Here is a 20429-nt window from a genome sequence, read left to right as displayed (position 1 = left end):
AATAGTCTTTAATTACTATGTGCTTCCTCCCAAGAAATCCTAAAAATCTAACATCTGAAGCTTTCTTCAGAATTCATTATTCTATGCTTTTTCTTTATAAGTAAAAAAGGCTACCATTCAGATTATTTTTCCCACAGAATGACAGTAACAGCAGTAGACCTATTACTGCAGCAATTTAAAGTAAACAAGAACATTAAAATCTATAAATACACTTTTTAATAATTGCACCTGATAAAAAGAAAAATATTTTAAGTAGTAAACTCCAACACAAAGTTCTAAAAAGACGACTGAGTTTCTTTTCTTTCTCAGGAAAGAAAGAAAAAAGTGACTGCTATGGCTGTATTTGCATCACTGCCTCCTCTGTGAGTGACTAGATCAGTCACTACAACTAGGTTACTAAATGTTGCTATGTCCCACCCTTCCATACCAGTAACTGGACAAAAGAGGTAAGTGAAACATGGTGAGGATATGGCTTTATAGAAGTACCACGGAAAATTGCTAAAACCAAAATGAAAAATATTTTAAAGTGTGGTAACATTTTTGAGATACCTGTCCAGAATTTTTCTGATTGATAAGTTGGTCTCCTGCTATAAGGGCATCCCAGTTCTGTTGTCGTATTAGCTCCTTAACCTCCTCATTTGGAATATCTATTCGATAATTAAAGTCACCACACCAAAAGATATAGTCATGGGAAAAGAGCATCCTTCCCTGTAAAACAGAAGCATGTTGTGAAGTTAAAAACAACCGAGTGACAAATTTACTAGTTTCAGGTGCAGTTCAGCTTTTAACTGTAAAATATGCATCATTGCTAGCTGATGAAAACTGAAATACATGCTGACACTTGGTGTTCATATGGTGTTCATCATTAGAACAACAAAGCCAGCTGTATGGTATTCACACATATAAAGGATAAAAGTAGTAACATTTCTTACATAGTTTGCATTTCTAAAGAAACATGAATCATCTGAATTGGAATCTAAAATTCTTCGGGTTTCTACTTCTGTTTTAGAAGTCTGCTCTATGATGGCTGCTACCTGTGTCACAAAGAGGTTGCAAGAACAGAACACTTTACCCTGGAATCTTGTGGCACAATATCTTGACAAACTACAAATTGAAGGCTCTGTTGTTCAGATTTAATTGTAGACTTTTCAGTTACATAGAATTTTCATAACGAGGGTGAGAGCAACAGAAGGGCTCTTAGTTTAAACAAAGCCTACGTTTTAAAGTGAGAATTTTTAGTTCCCTCTTTGATTTGATTTTTCCATTGCTCGTAAGTAAATCAAAGTAGATACACTGGCAGATCAAAACAACAGCATTTAGGAAACTGCTTCTGGGAACCAGAATAATACAGTATTTTCTAGAAGAAATCAAATATGACCAAGGGGCAAAGTTTCTAAATTAGAAACCCCTGTAAAATAACACGGACTCCTGCATAGTGCCACAGAATTTAACAAAGGACAGTTTGACTACAAAACTGAAGGCAGCTTGAAACATTCTGTTTCATTAATAAAACTATCATGTATTTGCTTGGTGTTTGTAATACTTCATGAGCATATGGTAAAGAACTGTACAATTCACTTGACAAAAATAAGTAAACAAGAAGTTAAAACAAGCTAGTAAAAATCATTCTTGTGTACTGAACAAGTGCTGTTTCCCACTTATTTTTTCTCATAGCTGATTAACTCCAGTGCCTACAGAAGTTCTACTCCATGACAGGAATCTATAAAGGTCTCTTCCCTGTGCTAAATCCTTGATGCCTAATGCAAGTGAATTCGTGCTTAATGAGCTCCATCAGTTTCTGCACATGAAAGGTCTATTCTTTCCGCAGTCATCTATTTTAATAAAAATTGTGGCAACTTAATGATCTCTGAGACCTCTAGCCCAAGTAAATTTGATTTCCAAAAGAACCAGAGGAGGGGGAAAAATACCGATAACAGCTTTTGGATGACAGTGCTGGAACTCAAAGTTTTAACTGGTCACTCATTATGGAATTGGAACACTGTTACTTACCATTGGAAAACTGAGCTTTCGAGCTATTTCTACAAAGTCTTCATTTCTCTCTTTAACTTGTGACTGCCCTGCAGCAAAATGACTGCAGACAAAGCAAAGGCTGGAGGTATGAAACAACATCCGAATTGCTACAGCACCTTTATTGCCAGTGGCTCCTCCCATGCCGGTCTTTACAGTATCAACAGCAACATCCCTATAAGAGTTATACAACTATTAAGCCTTCAAATATATTGGCACAGAAGTTAAAAGCTTTAAATACATCTGAGTATGACAGTCTAAGGGTAAGAGAACAATTACACAGTGTTCTTACAGCAGTAAGGCCACTTGGCTTTTTTTTAAAAAATGCCAAAAACTATTGAGCAGGTAACAATGTAACATTCGTGCTTTTCAAGCTTTCTGGGCAATTGATCGGGCATTTAAGACCAAAGAAGGAAGAATTTAACCAGCTAGTTCCCCAGAAGATGAAGAGCCTGGTAGCTTCTTAGTACACTAGTATGTGAGCTTGCAATACAAAGCAAACGGAAAGTGACCCAACTTGGGCACAGCTGGGTGTTCACTGACCTGATAAAAGGAGCGTGCTGGGGCCTGATGAACACAAAAAGGCAGACACCCACCAACTGCTCAGAAGCCAGCAGCACGTACTTGTTATCTCTTGATATAGTCTTCTGCAGTTCAGCAGCCCAGAGCTTCTGGTTGGTTGTGCTAGCAGGTAGATTAAAAAAATGTCAGTTTTAAAATTAATCAAATGAAGCTGGCACCTAAACTGTTGATCCAATTGAATAAACTTCGTACAATAACTTGAAATAAAATCTTGGGGGAGTAAGCCAAAGCCATGTTGTGAATAGTGCTGAGATGCCTTCTGGCAGACAAATAGGAAATCATCATTTCAAATTCAGATTCATAAAATGCTGCCTCACTTTTCTCAACACCACAACATTAGGAGCCAGGATTATCTTTCCTGTATTTCAGGAGACTAGGCTAGAGCAGCAAAACCTAAGAGTTTTTCTAAGGAGTTACTTCCTATCCTATAGCTCAATCAGCATTGGGAAAGAGATGTCCATGGTCAGAGATAAAGAAGAATGTTCCTTGGAGACCTAAGAGACTATGGTTTTCAGAGCTAGCATTCAATATAAATGAAAAATAACAGACCTAGAAACAGTATTAACTAGAAATTGTTAAATTACTACGTGAGAAACTGCCACTTTGTTCTCAAGACAAAAACCTGTGTGGCTAGCAGTGTCATAGGCTTTACATGCTTCTCCCAATGAGTTAAAGCTTGCTAAACACCAGAAAATATGCAAAACAATCAGACAAAACAATGGACAAAGTGAATATGATCCTAGTACTACACATAAAGACTTCATCACTTTTATTAGCCACCATGGACAAAAATATATGTTCATAACCCCCTATGACAGGAGTGAAAAATCCAGACTCCAACAGGAGTATATAAGTGTAATATATGGAATGACAGTATGGAAGGAATGCTTGCTTTATACAGATCAAAATCTGTATATAGGACACTATATACAAGAATACCAACAATACATGCCTTTGGAAAGAATTTCACAGGACTTGCTGTTCCCAGCAGCAGGAAAGTAAGAGACTGCAGAACACCAATAGCATTGGGAGGTAAATTCCTTCAATGTGTTAAATGAGGGAAAATGTTGAGGGGCTGGTGAAGATGCAATCAAAAATATGGTCAAGTACTGACTGTTTGGATCCTTGAACTGACATTATACGTGATCTAAGTGATCACAGCTTTCCTAGGGAACGCTGAGATGAAGTCTGTAATCCTGGCACAGAAACTGGCAGAGAGTCAAAAATTAATCCAGGCTAGTCCCAAGCATTACAAAAGAGGAGAAAAAAAAATTGACGCAACATTTTTCTCAAAAAAAAAAAGTGATTATTTACTAAACCGTTCACAATGATTTACCTGGCATTTACAATGTTTCCTGCATTTAATTCCACCATTTCTTCAAATCCAATGGCAAATATGTCTACAGGCTTGCCCTTGCGATCTGCATTTAAATATTAAAAAAGCTACTTATTGTTTGTAATTTAGCATAAGAATCAAGACATCAGATATCTATGTTTATGATCTAATTATGAAAATCAGAGGGCGTGAGCAAAAATTGACAGAATACAAATTCTACCTTGGAATTCATGAATACCAGCTAACTTTGGTGCATCCAGAAGCCAGTCAGTCAGAGTCTGATTTCTGAAGGCAATACTTCGAAATTGCTTCCCCCCGTTGACATTCCACGTCCCAACACAGACTCTGATTTTTTTCGGTTTTGCATACTTATAGAAGTTTTCACACATACTCTTTAGCACTTTTACAGATGCTGGAAAAAAAAAAAAATTGAAAAGACATTATTTTTACTTAGAATGTTTCTTCAGGAAACTTGGTGATAAGATTTTTCCTTTAAAAAAAACAGCAACAAGTCCATGCTCAGGCATACAGAAAGCTTTTCACAAGGGAAAGCACATCTGCAGACGTACTACTTGTCTGAATAGGATGCTGGCTGAATGAAAGACAGCAGTAATTTGTTCAAAGTAACATATGAATATATAAAAAAATACACGAAAGAAACATAATTTCTATGTTTTACAAATACGTGTCATTCTTTCCCTGTATAATTATCTATGGAAACCACTGTATTTCATACATGCCAACACAGATATCTACCTCATTTTCACAGATTATGTATATGAAAATCAGTCTCCATTACAAGACCAACTTCCAGATATGTTCATTTCTAGAAATGTAAAATGACCAATATACTACATTTACTAAAATAGCTTAGGTATATAATTTTATTGTATTAGAGTATGTCCACTTAAGCCACAAATCTGAATTATTTTTTATGTCAGTTGAATTCCTAAATTCGGCTTCAGTGAGGAAAGTAGGCTTGAGTTCAGAACAACTAAACTCATTTCTTTATTCCACCAGCCTTTCTCTGTGCTTTGTTTCTACCTGCCAGATGGGAAAGCAATGACCCATCTGTAAAGGGCATTGCAAGAAACAAACAAACAAGATTATTCAGTAGTCAGACACTAGAATTACAGAGATTTTACAAGTCCCTTCATGAATAAGCTGCATAATATGCTCATATAGATATAGTCCCTAATGGAAATGAACACATCTGAATACTTTTAAGAAATAAGCTTTTTTTCTTTCATCTCAGTGGAGTAAAGATTGCATAAGGCATATACAGTACTGTTTGCATTGCACTTTACCTAAGTGATATTAATTTAGCTATTTTGAATACTCACATGGTTATGAGACTGTGAGAATCATATAAACAATATTAGATGGAATTCTTGCCTTCACTGTGTGCTGCCTTGCAACATGGTCAGCAACTGGGCACAATATTTTCATTCAGTTCCCCAAAACAGGATGGTTAGTGAGCTGCTATCATATTTTTAGTTATTCTTTTTAAGTCTACCACCTTTAAATTTGCTACAGAATCTTAGCTACCCAATTAAAACAAAACTCAGGAATTTTCTATCCCTCATGGTTTTGAAACTGAAAACATTAGAAGAAAGTAATATATTGTATTTGCTCTCTGCAAAGACTTTCACTTCTGAATAAATTATATATCCATACATGGTATAATCACATATACAAAGCAATGAGCTAACCAGTATCTCCTTGGGGTACCACAAGCAAATAATGCTTGAGATAATGCTTTCCTTATAATCCAGGTAAACAAAAGTCAAGAAAACAGCAGGGAGACAACAGAATACTTTACACCTACAGGTGCGAGCCAAACACTGAGTCTACTTCTAAATGTATCCATACACTAACAATTAAGTCAAAAAGTCCACCAAATGCCAGAAAAGTCTCTGAGGATCAAAGACAGAAGCTACCCAAGCACCTGACCACTGAAGAGAAACCCATCCAAAAAATGCAGCCACGATACACAGATCATTTGAAGAATTACCTGAACCTGAGGTACTCCAAATAGCATCACAACAGCTTTGAAGATCTGTACAGATCAGCCTTCTGAGCAAGTTTAAAAGTAGAGATTGGACTTCTATTTTCTCCACTTCAGATTTTTTATTTTGCAAATTTAGCAATTTTGAGCCTGATTTTAAATAGTTACCCCAAGTAACTAGTATTTGGTTTTAAGAAAACAATTGCTTATTTTTGCCTATTTACCTCCTGACATTGTCACGAGCCCCTAATGTGAAAAATCTTACCAGGACAGAACTTTAGAAGTGAACTGCAATATCCTTATTACACACGGAAATTCACACCTTTAAACTAGCAAGATTTCTAAATTGTAGAATGATCCTTTTTATAAATTTGAATTAGCAAAAAAATATATATTAACTTTTCATGGTTTTCAAACTGAGTAATCCAAGTATTTTTCAGAGCTCCTGAGTCTCCCACACACATTATTTCCCTACACATTTCTAGTTTTTTTCAACAAAACCGTGTCTCACTCTACAACGTTAAAAATTTAATCAAATACATTATCAGTTATCTTACAGCAAAAATATCTTAAATGCTGTACTAGGCAGGTAGATATTTGGAAATCAGTTCTACAAATATTAATTTCAAATTCGTGGTGGGATATTCTGTGCAGCAGAACTTTACTGAAATATTTGGCTACAACAGCCAAACTACTGTAGATACATTTCTGTATATGCAGTAGGTATCCAAATGAATACTATACAAACGAAACCCACAGTGAAATGTTACCTTAGGAAGTAAAAAAGTAGTTGACATGTATGGCTGTTAATGAGTAATAAGCAAGGCTAATATTCCCTAGATGGTAACATCATAAATTACAATATGGTTGTTCCAATAAACAGTTTTCAACACTGACAAAATGCCAATAAATCTGGTAATTTCAGGTGTGTATTATCTGTGACTCAGATTTCATGAAGTACTTGGTAAAACTTTAGTAGAAAAAAAGCAAAGCTAAGATAAATGTAAGGGGAAAAAAACATTTTAAGCTCAAAAATACAGATCACAGTTCAAGTGGTTTTCCAAGAGAGGGGGAAGAAAAAATGCAGCTTTAAAAACTTCAGACTATTTGAACCATAGCTAATAACGAATCCTCAAGCCTTTCTTCCAAAGATCCTTCCCTGTCAATCTTCTGCATCCAGGACTGGTAGCTACCACCTGCACAATTTTTGTATTCTCTTAAAATGGGAGACCTGACGGAACAATTATTAGGAGCTTCCTGGTTTCTTTCCCTCCTCTCTCCCTTCACCTTCCCAGGTACTAAGAACACACTTTTCTCCTCTCATCCAGAAAATAAGCATCTTCTCTGTTTTCAAATAATCTGCTTCCAAGAGTTAGCACAATAAACCCCATTAAGGCAATAGCTCAGAATTTGATGTTCCAATTTTTTTCAACAAATAGTAAAATCTGAACATATGAGCATTAGGAATACTTTATTTTAAATAACAGTTTCTGGGAACAGGGAGATCATGAAGCATTGTCCAGCTCACAAGTACTCACAGCTCTGCCTTGAGAATCTATAATTAGATCTCCCCTAATGGATCAGCTTTGTGTATATAGCTTAAGTTACAACAAAGAGTGAAATCTCGAAAAAGAGCTAGAAATGTTTTAAAATGTAGTACAAAAGCATTATGTATTGTGTGTTGCTAACTTACAATTAGAGAAACCAGGAGTATTCAAAAGCTTCTTACATCTCAGAGATCTTTCATGTCCTGTTCCACTGTCTAGCTTATCTCTACACAATCTTACTATGTGTTGCTTCATGTTCACAGTACTGAATCCTCCAAAGCCAACCTTTTATATTTTAAGACCAACATCACGAAGATACTACCACAGTGCCTCAAAGTACAAGACTATGAATTAATAAAGTTCCCTTTTCAGGCCTTCTCTTCATCAAGGGCTTTACAAAATAGATGTTCTAACATTTTTGTTTTGCATCACATGCAGAGGTAACTATCTCATTGGTTTTGATTTTACTTCTGCGCTGTAGAACATGGGTGTCAGCACATTATTTCAGGTTATTTCAGTACAATGCTGACCTTTCCTGGGAGACAGTACAAGATCAGTCCCTCTCATGCAAGAACACCAGAAGGCAGAGCTTTCTAATGGCAAATAAGATGAAGCTACAAATTGCACTGAAGAATTTATACCTCTTACCCCAAACAAAACATTTAGACAAAAAAAAAAAAAAAAATAAAAAAAATGCAAAGTCTCCCTGAATTAATATTTAAAAACAAAACCCAAATTCCTCTACAAGAATTTGCAAAAATAAACGCCAAATAATTTCTTGCCCCTCTTCATGACTCACACCAAGCGCAAGTGCAACATTTTTCACCCCTTATATTTTCCCTTTTTTGAATTGAAGATCTTTTCTTGGATTAAAGAATTTTGGAGCACAGGAATGCCAGATCCAAACACTACTAGGAAAATGTGAGCCCACAACCAAATATGCAAACAAACACAAGAAAATGGCCAGAGAAGGTACTCAGATGTTTACAACTTAATTTACTGTACTATACCTGATTGCAAGGATTGCTCTGAAACTACGGATGCAGTAAGAAGGAAGCAAGAAAAAAATTAGTTAAATAAGTAATTGGCTTTTAAAATTTTCCAGCACTATGTGAAAGAGCATGCTGTAATATGCAATTTATTACACAAAACCTTTTGCATCATTTAAAGCACATCTTTTATGTTGCAAAATCTACAAATTTCCTCAACAGTATTAAGAAGTATCTTTTCTTGCTATATTAATAATATTTTCACATACGATGAAGTATCTCTCTATTTAGCTCAGCTAGCAGCAAATGCAAAGATATTATGAGCACTGAAGAGGGAGTAATTTCTCAGCTGATGGGAGCTGCAAATATTGAAAGGACAGCTTGCATCCAGAGAAAGTAAGAGAAAAAAAATAACAGCAGCTTTCAGCTAATTCTGAGACAGATTTAGCAGGTTTCAGATACAGGAAATGTTACAATACCATGAAACCACGTGGTAAAGAAATGAGAAGAAAGCTGTCTTTCAAGTTTCACAGAGGAAATACATAAATACCCACAAGATGAAGACCACAATAGGGCAAGTTTTTTTTTTTTTTTTCTTGTGCCACAGATTTGCACTGGAGCTTTGGCACTCACAGCACTGACTTACTAGTCAGTGGCTGACTTACTATTTCCCTGCCCATCAAACCCTGCAGAAAGATGGGACATGACTGCAGCCCTAGGAACCATGCAGGCTACACCTCTGTCAGAGGATGCAGGATGCTGTGGTTCAACTCTGTTCCAATTAGGTGAACCCAAGTCCCACATGGCTAATTCTGCCTAAGCAGATTTTCTTATTGAAATCTCTCTTATTTTGATGTATTAACTGATTTTGTGATTCACCCAAAGCCTGACAAGCTTTTGTGGTGAACAAGTTCCTGGGAAAGATGACTTCTCACAAAAAAAACCCCAAAACATTTTGCGATGGAAAATAATCAGAATTTTTTTGATAGCTCCTTTTACCTCAAATTACCAAACCCCCTCATTTTTTTTTCACAGAAACCACACTAAAGATATATACCAAATTTCTTATGGCTGAGAAAAGAATAAATGATTTTTATCTAGTTTTAACACCATGGTGGGAATTTCTTCACTAACAAGACAGATCGAAGAACACATTTAGAAAGCAAAAAAACCCCTCGAGTTTTAATCAATTAGGATCTCCCCCCCAGTTCAGCATGCAGTTGTCATGATTAACACTTGATGTAAATGGATCTGAAGAACTGAACAGAACATATCTATCATGCATCTAGTGTAAAGTTCTGACAAATATGCTCCATAAATATTTAACTATTACACTGCCAGACATCAACACAGTATTAACACTAAAGAAATTACTGCAGCACGTTAGTTTGGTAATATTAGTAAAGCAGAAGTAACTTTCATTTTTTAATAAGCCAACAGAATATAAAATAGCATTTATATTTTCCAATATTACTTTGAAAACAGATTACACCAAATAGTTAACAGACAGATTAAAATCCTGAAAGACACATACCGCGTAAACTGCTGGTGGTTAAGAGAGCCCGTGCTTTATCTGCTAAATCACTATTTAGGGTATTTCCCAATAATAAAACATCAATGGCCTCCTGCTTGGAGCTATCAAAAAAGTTATTTTGAATCGTTCTGGTCACAGAACGAGCACCATCCTTCAGCTTTCCAGCCTGTTAGGGAGGAATACGTATAAAATATTTTATGTTGGACATTGCTGACAAAAACATTGCTAATATTCAGAAACATATTTGTACACTGTATTAATGAGTTCAAAATCTAAGGCAATTTCCTTCCTTAAGTGGTAAATAAAGTCTTCTGAGCCTACTATTGTACTATGTGTGCTTTTTTTTCCAAATGTTAAACTAAACAGTAATACCTTCAATGCATATCTAACATTCAGGTTATTCCAGCTGAAATTATTTAAATTAAAACAAAATACTGCAGGAAAGGGAATATTTTTTCCCCTAAATCTTCAAAAATTAAACTGATACAGTGCCATCTTTAGACCATGATATGGAATTTTGGGCTTTTCCCCAAATAGTGAGACACAACCAAGCACTTGAGTACAAACGTCATGACACAGGAATACATATGTATATGCACATGTGAGCATATTAGTTCAGAATTCACATTCTGAAATACCCATGTTAAAAAAAAAGATAGATTCAACTTCTTAAAACCTTTTTAACTTTTTAAAATAACATGCAAGTCTCATGCAGTATCCCAGAAGGAACATACACGCTCATTTATGGCTACATACACATGAAGATGCTCCATTGCACACACTGCATAGAAGTGGCAGGATTGAACAGTGCTCCAAAAGAACAGTGTCCAACTGCCTAAACTAAACAAGAACATCCAAGAGATGTACTGCTACTGCAGATATTCTCTGTAGGTCAGCAGACACCTAGAGGATAATGTAATTAACATGTCATGCAGTCTCATACTTGATTCAAAACCCTCAGTGTTCATCTGTGCACACAGCACTGACACTGATTTCACAGGCACAGAGACATTTTATTGACTACAAGGTTTATTGTGTCTTAGGCATTTATGTGTATTTTGCCTGTGAGCAAACAGATCCTATTACATTTATATGAAATAAAGACTGTAATCCATCAAGGATGCTGCACAATATTGCTTCATTGTAAAAAAGACTCGAAGTTTGTAGCTTGCATTGTTCATTAAGGTCTTTGAAATGCACAGAAAGAAAAAAGCAAAAGTTTAAAAAAACTAAAAAACAACCCATCGTTCATTTCTATCAGTTGTACAGGACAACAAGAATGAAAGTACTCTTGGGTCAAGGGCAAGTAGTAGTAAATTCACACCATGATTTTTGGAACACAATGTGGATGAGGTGTTGGGGAGCATACAATTACAACAGCTGCTCCTTTTTTGTCAGACAATGTGTAACTTACTACATCATAAAAAATTCCACACTCACCATTCACATACCAGGCAATTAATTGAAAGGAACCCAGAGAAAGCAAAAGGAAAAGCAGGTAAGGAGTTAGATGTAACAAGTATTATAATACTTTAAGAAGGACTGGTTTTCAATATAGAAATATATTTTAATACATTTAAGGCTAAAATATATTTTTCCTTCTATCCTTAATTTCCATATTTTTGCTTCTAAGTTCTCAAACTCTAAAGAATCAAACTGATGACAAAGAAATGGAAGCATTTCAAACATCAAAGCTTTCATTTGAGAAATGAGAATAAGAATTGCAACTTCTGGAAGTTTTTAAAAGTAAATTAAAAAAAAATATTATCAGAGTACTCAAGAAAATATTGAGTAGTGACCTGGTCAAGTTTCCCTGATAGAATGGCAAGTATTGTATGGCTTCAAAAGTATTAAAGATCCTCTTTGAACACACAGACTTCTGTAAGGGACACTGTGTTTGACTTATGAGATGTGGTACTCATTAACAGTTATACTCATTAACAGTTATACCAGTGCCAAGATGTCTGGGACAACAACTGTCTATTCTGTATTAGTACAAATACATCAGAGTAAATGTACTCTGTATTTTATAGATTAAAAATGGAAGTAAACGCATTTTACATAGTAAAAAAAAAAAATAAATCTAAGTAGCCTAATTAATTTATTAATTTAGGAACAGAAACAGGTAAAGTTGAATGAGAAAGTCAGGAGAAGGGCAGACACCCCATAAAATACTTACTGTAGTTTTCCTGATGGTTTGGGTGACATTTTTCTAAGAAAATAAAACTAAACATCTTTCACCAAATTCCACTCTATACTAAAACACAAGCAATTCCCCAAAGAAAAAATCTCCTATGCAACAGTTAGGGGTAGAATAAGCAAGAAGTCTGTTTTATTAATTTTCTTTTTATGTATCTTACTGTAATGCCTGAGTGCAGAGAAGGACCTTGGTATGGTTTGAATGGTAAAGTAAAACAGTTGACTATGGGTACATATATGGTATATAATATCAACTGAGAAGCAGTGCATTCTTGAATAAAAAGAATAATATGGAAAGAAATACTTGATGGAACTAAAGGCAAAAGATGCTATGGTTCAACATTTGTTTGTCTTGACTGGTATCACTTGATAAGAGAGAGAATTATAGGAACAGGAGAAGCAACACTGTTAGAAGAAAACTAAAAGGACAGCATTAGAAAAATCTGAACAACTCAGGCATCAGAAACAAAACAAGTCAAAGAGAAACGGAGCATTACACTGTCATGTAGTATGGAATTGTCAGCACAACATTAGAAAGCAAGGTAGAAACAGATCTGGTTGGTTATTTTTTTTCCATTACTGCGAAACTAAAAAGAAATAGCTGGAGGAGCATGCAAGCAAAAATGCCTGTTTTAACACTGTTAATAAACATTAAAACCAAACAACAAGACCCAGAAAAAACATTTTAAAAGGAAAGAGACAATGTGAACGAAACTGAAAAAAACAGAAGGCAGGGGTACATTGAGAAAATGTAAGTATTTGAGAAAAAAGAAAGCTGATTTGAAAATACATTTGTCTGAAGTATGATCTAAAGAAATAAAACTTTTGAGCCCAGTTTCCTACAGAATGGTGTTACCTGGGAGGCATGGCTGAGAAAGGATATACTGAAACAAGATCTGCTCACCAACATAACCAACCCTTTTTTGTTAGTTTTTTTTGGTTGGCTGGGGTTCTTTTGATTACAACAAAAACATATTTTAAAAAGGAAAATCTCATAGCTGTCATACTGACAAAATTTTTTAAAACCTATACCGAATACTGCTAAACTTTTAAATAAAATATACTTTACCTTAGCTTTTCCTTCAAGGGCTCCTGTTCCAGCATAAATTTTACTGACAGAATCACCATTCACAGACCACATGGATCGGAAAACTTCCTGAAAGCGAGTAACCAACTGAGGCTTCTCAGCTAATCCTAACACCTCCAGTTGTTTTGTTAGCATCTGCAACAGATGGAGACAGCATTTGCAAAAGAAATATCTTTACATGTATATATTAAAAGGCACATAATTTTTTCTCAGCAAACATGCATCCAAAATCTTTGGTTTATATGTATCTTTCTGAACAAACTGGCACCTGTTTGAAGGGCTGCATCATACATGTAATTTTAGCATCAACATTTTTTCTTTTAAAGATAGGTAGTAATACAGGAAAATAATTACATGTATGATTTGTAAGTATTTTTCTCCAAAAGCTCCCCAGTTACAAAGTAAGCTATTTTTGGCTCTCCAGTCTTTCTACTTACATAGTTTAGAATTAGAACAGTTCATGTTCTTCCCCCCAAAAAGTGTAATACCAAACATACTGACATCTATTATCAAATGCAGCAGCAATAGAGCTCTGTGATCAGTGAAATAGCAACAGTTCTGTCATTCACCCTCTTTTTACGTGCAATACACTGCAATCTTTACCCTTATAATCCATATAGAATAAATTTATTTTCCATGATGCACTGACGGCATTAAATGCATTTAAATTGTATAAATTTAATACATATAAAGGCATTATTTCACATTTAAACACATTACTTAAATGTGGCATTATGCTCATGGATGTAAAATGGAACATTATATCTGATTTGTGGAATCCTGATTATTTTTAACAAGTCAAGTTAGCTTCTAGCCTTGGTGTCTACCGACATAATAATTAAAATAAATATAAAAAACTAAAACTAAACAAAAAAGATATTTTCATGAGCTTTTAAAAATCTTTAAAACTTTGATGTGGCCAATGGCAGTAACTAGGAATCTAAAATAAGGAATATAAAATTACATAAAGTATGGGCAAGTATTAACAAAAGTTTAAGAAGGAAAACTTGCACACAAAATTAAGTCAAAATAAACAAGAAAAGAAGCTTCAGGAATTGAATGCTTCATCGTGTAATTTTAGGTGGTCATCCAGAGCTCAGTACTTGTTACATGAAGTATCTATCATGTTGAAAAGTAAGAATTTAAATACCTCATTTAATTAGAATGCTAAAATTAAGTAAGCAGCTCATGAGGATTTATCATTTCCCTTCTTTTTAATTAGTATTATACTTTTAGCTCTCATGTAGCTGAAATAATAATTTAGAACTCACCTAGGAAAAATTTGGTCTAAATAGTCTAAGAAAAAAAAGAAATCATAATACTTAGTTAAGTTCTTAGAAGAATAAGAAAGGAAAAATAGAGCTGCAACACTAAGTTTGTAAGTAATGTAAGTGCATGTAAGTACTACACCCATTAAGAGTGTATTAAGCTTTGTTCTTATGCCATAGAAAATTACTGCATTATCAGTAAAAAAAAAAAAAAAACAAAAAACCAAAACAAAAAAACAAACAAAAAACCCAAAAAAACCCAAAAAACAAAACAAAACAAAACAAACAAACAAACAAAAAAACAGGCAATATTTCTCATGTCTCATTTAAGAGAACTAAATTTTTTACTTCAAGCTTGCATTTCTACTTATAGTAGAACCATTAAACTCCCGCAAACAGAGTTAGGACCAGGGAAGACTTCATGTGTCTCCCATGGCAAAGTAAAAAAATAATACAACAGTGAGACTTTCAAAGCATGCTGCTACCTTCTCCACACAGTAAGAGTAAGAATTATTTTTCTTAATTAACATCTAAAATTTATGACCCCCTATGGCACATGCAGAGTTGAAACAATGGAGTAAAAACATCTATCAAACTGTGTTATATCTGCTACTGTATGTTCTCATGCTGTATTAAGAGAAACTTTTCAGAGTGTTTGCATGAGATCATATAGTTCAGAATTCCATTTGACTAAAACACCCATAGCAAGTGTTCACTTGGTAAATGTAGCAAGGCACTACATATTCCAGTCAGAGATATTTGATCTACAGCCAATGGAGTTTGCAGTTTTCACAGAAATTCCTCCTATAGACACTAAACCAAAGGTATTTTAATTAAATAAAATTCAGAAAACAAATAATCTGTTTATTTAGTCTGATGTTACAGCACCCATACTTTTTTTTGTTTTAAATATTCTGAGGATTTTATCTTTAGGAATTGAACTTAATTTTATTAAGATGAGACAAAAGTCAAAAGTTTTTAAGCGCTTCTCTTTCAGCCCTATCAATATTATTTTACCTCATCGATTCCTACCAGGTTAATGTGTTCAAGATCTACTGTGTAAGCCTACAGGCTAGAATCTTGCTTCAATAGAAAGCCAGGATGCTGAAGCACAGCCCTGCAGGAGGCAATCCCACAGCTGATTTCCAGCTAATCAATTTGAGTCAGGCCAAAGCCATAACCATGATATTGTCCCATGAAGAATTCACAGCACATGCTGTGAAAATATGAACATGAAGCACTGGCAGAAGCTCCAGTAGATGCTGAAGAAATTAATCTAATAGAGTACCTGTGAATGCAAGAGTTTTTGTCAAGGACCAAACACTACTATCTCTTCAGAATTGCAAGCCTGAACCTCAACAGACGTAAGAAACTGACACCTAAAAATTAATTCATGTTTTTCACAATGCTGCATGAGTATTGTTTAATTACAATCACCACACAACTACTTCTGTAACTACTAAGATCTGGTTATAAATCAAACTGCCATCTATGAAACATTTTAATTCATCTCTCTCAGCAAAAGTGATGATACTTTTACAGGCTAATTCCTACAGAAGCATCAGAAGCAGCTGAATAACTGGACACTGTTTTTCCTACCTCTAAGCCAAAGAAAGCCTGCACACTGTTTGTTCTATCCAGACAGTCCAAGCAGTTTGTTCTGACAGTACCACTTTGAGATCTGTGCCAAGAACAATGAGAGACAGAGAGAAAACAACTGAAATAACTCATTTAACACACATATCATCAATAAAGACAGGGACATCCAGATCTGAACCAGAATAGTAAATCAGGGGATTGTCAGTGCACTGTTACTTTCATCCCAAGTATGTTTATAAATATATCAGCAATATAGGGTTAGCTACAATAATAATAGCAGTGCATTTTGCAGAAGAGCTCCTTACAGAGGACTACTTAATTTTCTGCATATAACATGAGTCTTTTTTTCTTCAGTTTTTCTCAATTCTCAGCAGCTTGCTCTATTATTAATTAAAAGGAGGAATGGTGTGTAAGGGGCAAGAGCAGGAATGTTGCCTATTTCTAGCCCTGCTTCACTTTTTCTGCTAAGTCATGCCCCAGCAATGTTTCAGGGATATCTTTCATTAAGATTTTTAGGGGATATTCAGAACACAATAAAAATTTAGCAGAGTAAAATAAGTGACTTATATTTCAGTTGCTGAGCATCACCCCCAGATAAACCAAAACTACAGTCACGATAGTTAACAAGTTTTTTTTATATTCTGGCTAAGGGATGAAAAACACACCTCAACCATAATTTAATTTGAAGAAATTTACAGAAATTATGCACACAAACCTTTTAACTTCCTTCCCATCAAAATAAAAAAATCCACACTCTAGGAATTTCTGGACTTGAGGTTTAAGCACACTGTGTAGTTTTTCTGCCTTTCCACCTTTAACCATTTGGTGATAGTCGAAGTTCACCATTTTGATATCAGCTGAATGCTCAGATGCTTTCAAATGGCTCTGACATTGTAAAAAGAGAAGAAATAAGTACAAATATACCAATACATAAACATACAGCAGTATCAGGTAAATAAATGGCTACAAATATTTTAAAGCTGTTTCATTAACTATCTGGTTTGTTACATGCTTTCTCTTAGGTAAAATGAAACCATTTTTATCACTATTGCTCAACAAATTACTGAGAACTGGGTTTGGTTTTTTTTTTCAGAAAGTCAATTTTGTCCTTGCTATTCTAGGGGTTACCAAGACAGTTTACAGCCCCTTCTACTGTTAAAATGCTTATGTTTGCAAAGAGATGTTTTAGTAGAAACCCCTTTCACTAACAGTCATCATTTTAGGTATACCTGCCAGCAGCAACAGGGACTGAGTAAACACTCCATAAACTACTACTGGAAAAAACAGACAAATTATGTAGGCTGCTCTGGAGGGTGGCTTGAGCAAAACTTCCCATGAAAACTTCCATGAAAAATCTTGAAGTGCTCACACAATCTTTGCTTGCAAAGCTATTATCTGCATTGGGCACTGATGTGCATCTGGGAGGCTCTATTGTCTCCTACCAGGATAGCTGGATACAGAAAAGATAATAGAGAATGGCCTAAGATAGTCAAACATTAAAATAGAAAGGGAAAAGGAAAAAGGGAAAGGGAAATAACAGATGGCTATTGACATCTTCTCTGGCTTCAGACAGAACTTCTCAAATTGTCAGTATTTATGGACCACAATGTGACGCTTATTTTTAGCCTATGTAGGGGGAATTCATTAAAATAGTCACTTATGGTTGACATCTGAACAACATTTGTATTTAATTGTGAAGCAGTTTTTATGCTTAAACACATAAATTGTGATTTAAAAAAAGTATTAAGAAATACATCCTGGAACACCAAGACAAAGATTTTTAAAAGTAACATCAGAGTTATGAATTACCACAAATTATCACTTATTTTTTCACCAACTGCATTGTGCAAAAAAGATATTTTATTTTAAATAACCCCTAATAAGCATGAAATATGAAAATAACTGAAAATCTCCTAACATTATGTTGCTGTTACAATTTTTCAGTAATGTAACCAATCTGAACATAATCAAACACTAACTGTATATAAAGCTCTTAAAAATTCAATTCACATTACGTATTAAGCAGTACTTTTATGATAAAAAAAACTTTAACCACAAGTGGTAGTTGCTCCACAGCATATCTGTTAAATATTTCCAAGGGTATTTATAAACTTCACTCCAAGCTGGTAAATTCCAAGGATACACACTGTGTGAGAACTGGCATACTTACCTGGAAAGCTTTGCTGAGCATGTGCTCCCCTTCTTTTGCCCCAAGTAAATTTACAATAATTTGCTTGCCATATAAATTTTTAAGAGTTTGGAAATGCCTGTTAACAGAAGCAAAATTCCACACTCATCTTTTGGCATGCAGAAAATTAACATGAACACCTACAACACTGACTGAGCTAGTGTAAAAATGCACTGGGTGCCCTAAGAACTGCCACAAGCATTTTACTATGCCATGCCCAAACAAATCAATATAACTCAATAGTAGCATGCAGCCACTGATTGCTATTTAATTAGGATAACAGCATCCATTTAACAATGTACATTTAGTTAAAACCACAGTGCTGTGAAGCTGGAGTGTCAAGCCAGGAATAAAATCAAAATGTAAATTTCAACATAAACATGCTCTAATTTTTCTTCAGGCTTTGCAAGACAGCACTCCAAGGCACAAGCAATCCTGCAGAAGTTTGAAAAAGATGCCTAGGCAGCTCAGTGCTTTGCTGAATCACACATTCACATAGACAAAGTCTCCTACTTGGAATAATGTATCCCATTCTTCTATTGCATCACTAATCAGAGGTTTGTAGTATATTAGCAAAAATATATATATTAACAAAAATTTGTAGTATATTAACAAAAATTATTAACAAAAACATTTCTTCACCTGTCAAAAGCTGGTGCATTGGCCTCAAAACCCCTTGACATTCTGACACGATGGGATCCCACCTATGACATGAAAATTATGATAAATTATTTCTTTACACATATGACTAACCATTCTTCAAAGACCTCTTTTGATCTTAAATATGGCATAAATAATTTTCCTTTCTAAATGAAATCTCCAAAATGTATTCTGCTTGCTGTGGTGTGCATTCTTTTTATAGAGTTTTCTTAAATTCCTCTTCTCTAAAAACACTTTAAAAATTAATATAGTCATAATTAGTCATATAATCTAATTCTTGTTTTGAGTAGGAGTGTAAGAGCTTCAGCAGTTTTATTACTAAATGTAATGTATATGTTCATTATGTCTATGTCTTATATGTCTAGTGTAAAGAACCTAGAGTCACTCTGAGGCATCAGCTTCTTCTACTTTTCCTTGTAAAAACTACCAGAGTATTAGCTGCTGTCACAATTCCTCTTTCAAGAAAATTGGGGTGAAATCATATTACAGTAACCCTTGATCCATATTGACTCTTAAAAAGACTTATCCTCAAGAACAATTCAGAAGAAAACTGTCTCTTTGGGTGCACTATTTTAAAACAGCAAGTTAAATTAAAACAGGAAAAGGCAAAGCTTAAAAGAGAAAACATCCAAGAAGGCATTCAAATCATGTGCAAAATAGGATTCAGAGACCTGAGAGAAACAGGCTTGGGTAATTAAACAACTGCAGCAACTTCCAAAGGATAACATCATCCTGACAGGTCAATACACAGAAAAATCTACATGCTACTGTAAGATGTTTAAAAAGACATCAGTATGAAATATCTGTATAAATCAATCTGTCTCCTACGTACCTGCAGGCCTGGCTGTTCCCAAAATAATGGAACAGATCCTCGAATCTGTATGAAAGATGACACAGAGTCATCTAAATATATCACCTGTCAAGAAAAGGAAAACATAGGTTAATGTAGGTTGATAGATACTACAGAGCATGAGGTTTTAGGTTTCTTAACCTTAGCTAAACTTAGAGTAAATAAAATGTATTTACATATAACATATTCCACACAAGAAGCTAAAATACTGTGTGCCCTAGACTTTTCTGTCTGTCTCCAAACAATCTGTAAAAGAAGTTCTAACCCTCTCATGCTTCCTTGCAGAATCACAGTTAAGAAAACACAGAAGGCTTTTATTATTTCGGCCTGAATAACTTTTGTGCTAAAAGTAACTTCTTGTAAAAAACTTGCTAAGACCTTCCTGTAGGAACAATTTTAATGTACACCGATGCAGCCTATTCAGGGCACTTGAACCCAAAATACAATGGTCTGTTAAGGATACAGAAAAGGAAACTTCAAGTGGAATGATATTTCACAGTCATTTAGTGTCATTGGTCTGCAAAGAAATTTGGACAGAGAAACTATAGCAACAG

At 34.8% G+C, this 20429-nt stretch overlaps 1 protein-coding gene across 26 annotated transcripts in view; it reads right to left on the bottom strand.

Moving 5' to 3' along the window:
* The window catches only part of SYNJ1 (synaptojanin 1), a 63700-nt gene that overhangs the window by 26497 nt on the left and 16774 nt on the right, over positions 1-20429 (bottom strand). For 21 of the 26 annotated variants that reach the window (XR_011727982.1, XR_011727978.1, XR_011727980.1 and 18 more), the window contains exons 6-17: positions 19858-19941; positions 19008-19069; positions 18348-18444; positions 16893-17062; positions 16178-16259; positions 13293-13445; positions 10025-10190; positions 4167-4358; positions 3947-4031; positions 2572-2712; positions 2011-2203; positions 550-708 (exon numbers count right to left, since the gene is read on the bottom strand). Coding sequence is in view for 22 of the 26 variants with exons in the window: in XM_071754339.1 (XP_071610440.1) it covers positions 550-708; positions 2011-2203; positions 2572-2712; positions 3947-4031; positions 4167-4358; positions 10025-10190; positions 13293-13445; positions 16178-16259; positions 16893-17062; positions 18348-18444; positions 19008-19069; positions 19858-19941 (1584 nt within the window). In the remaining 4 variants the exon portion in view is untranslated. The remainder of the gene's footprint in view (positions 1-549; positions 709-2010; positions 2204-2571; positions 2713-3946; positions 4032-4166; positions 4359-10024; positions 10191-13292; positions 13446-16177; positions 16260-16892; positions 17063-18347; positions 18445-19007; positions 19070-19857; positions 19942-20429) is intronic. The other 5 variants (XM_071754440.1, XM_071754269.1, XM_071754365.1 and 2 more) reach the window with 1 other exon arrangement.

The sequence above is a fragment of the Heliangelus exortis genome, chromosome 1 (assembly GCF_036169615.1).
Source record: "Heliangelus exortis chromosome 1, bHelExo1.hap1, whole genome shotgun sequence".
Classification (NCBI taxonomy): domain Eukaryota; kingdom Metazoa; phylum Chordata; class Aves; order Apodiformes; family Trochilidae; genus Heliangelus; species Heliangelus exortis.
Note: the sequence above shows the minus strand (reverse complement) of the source record. Positions and strands in the feature narration are given on the sequence as shown.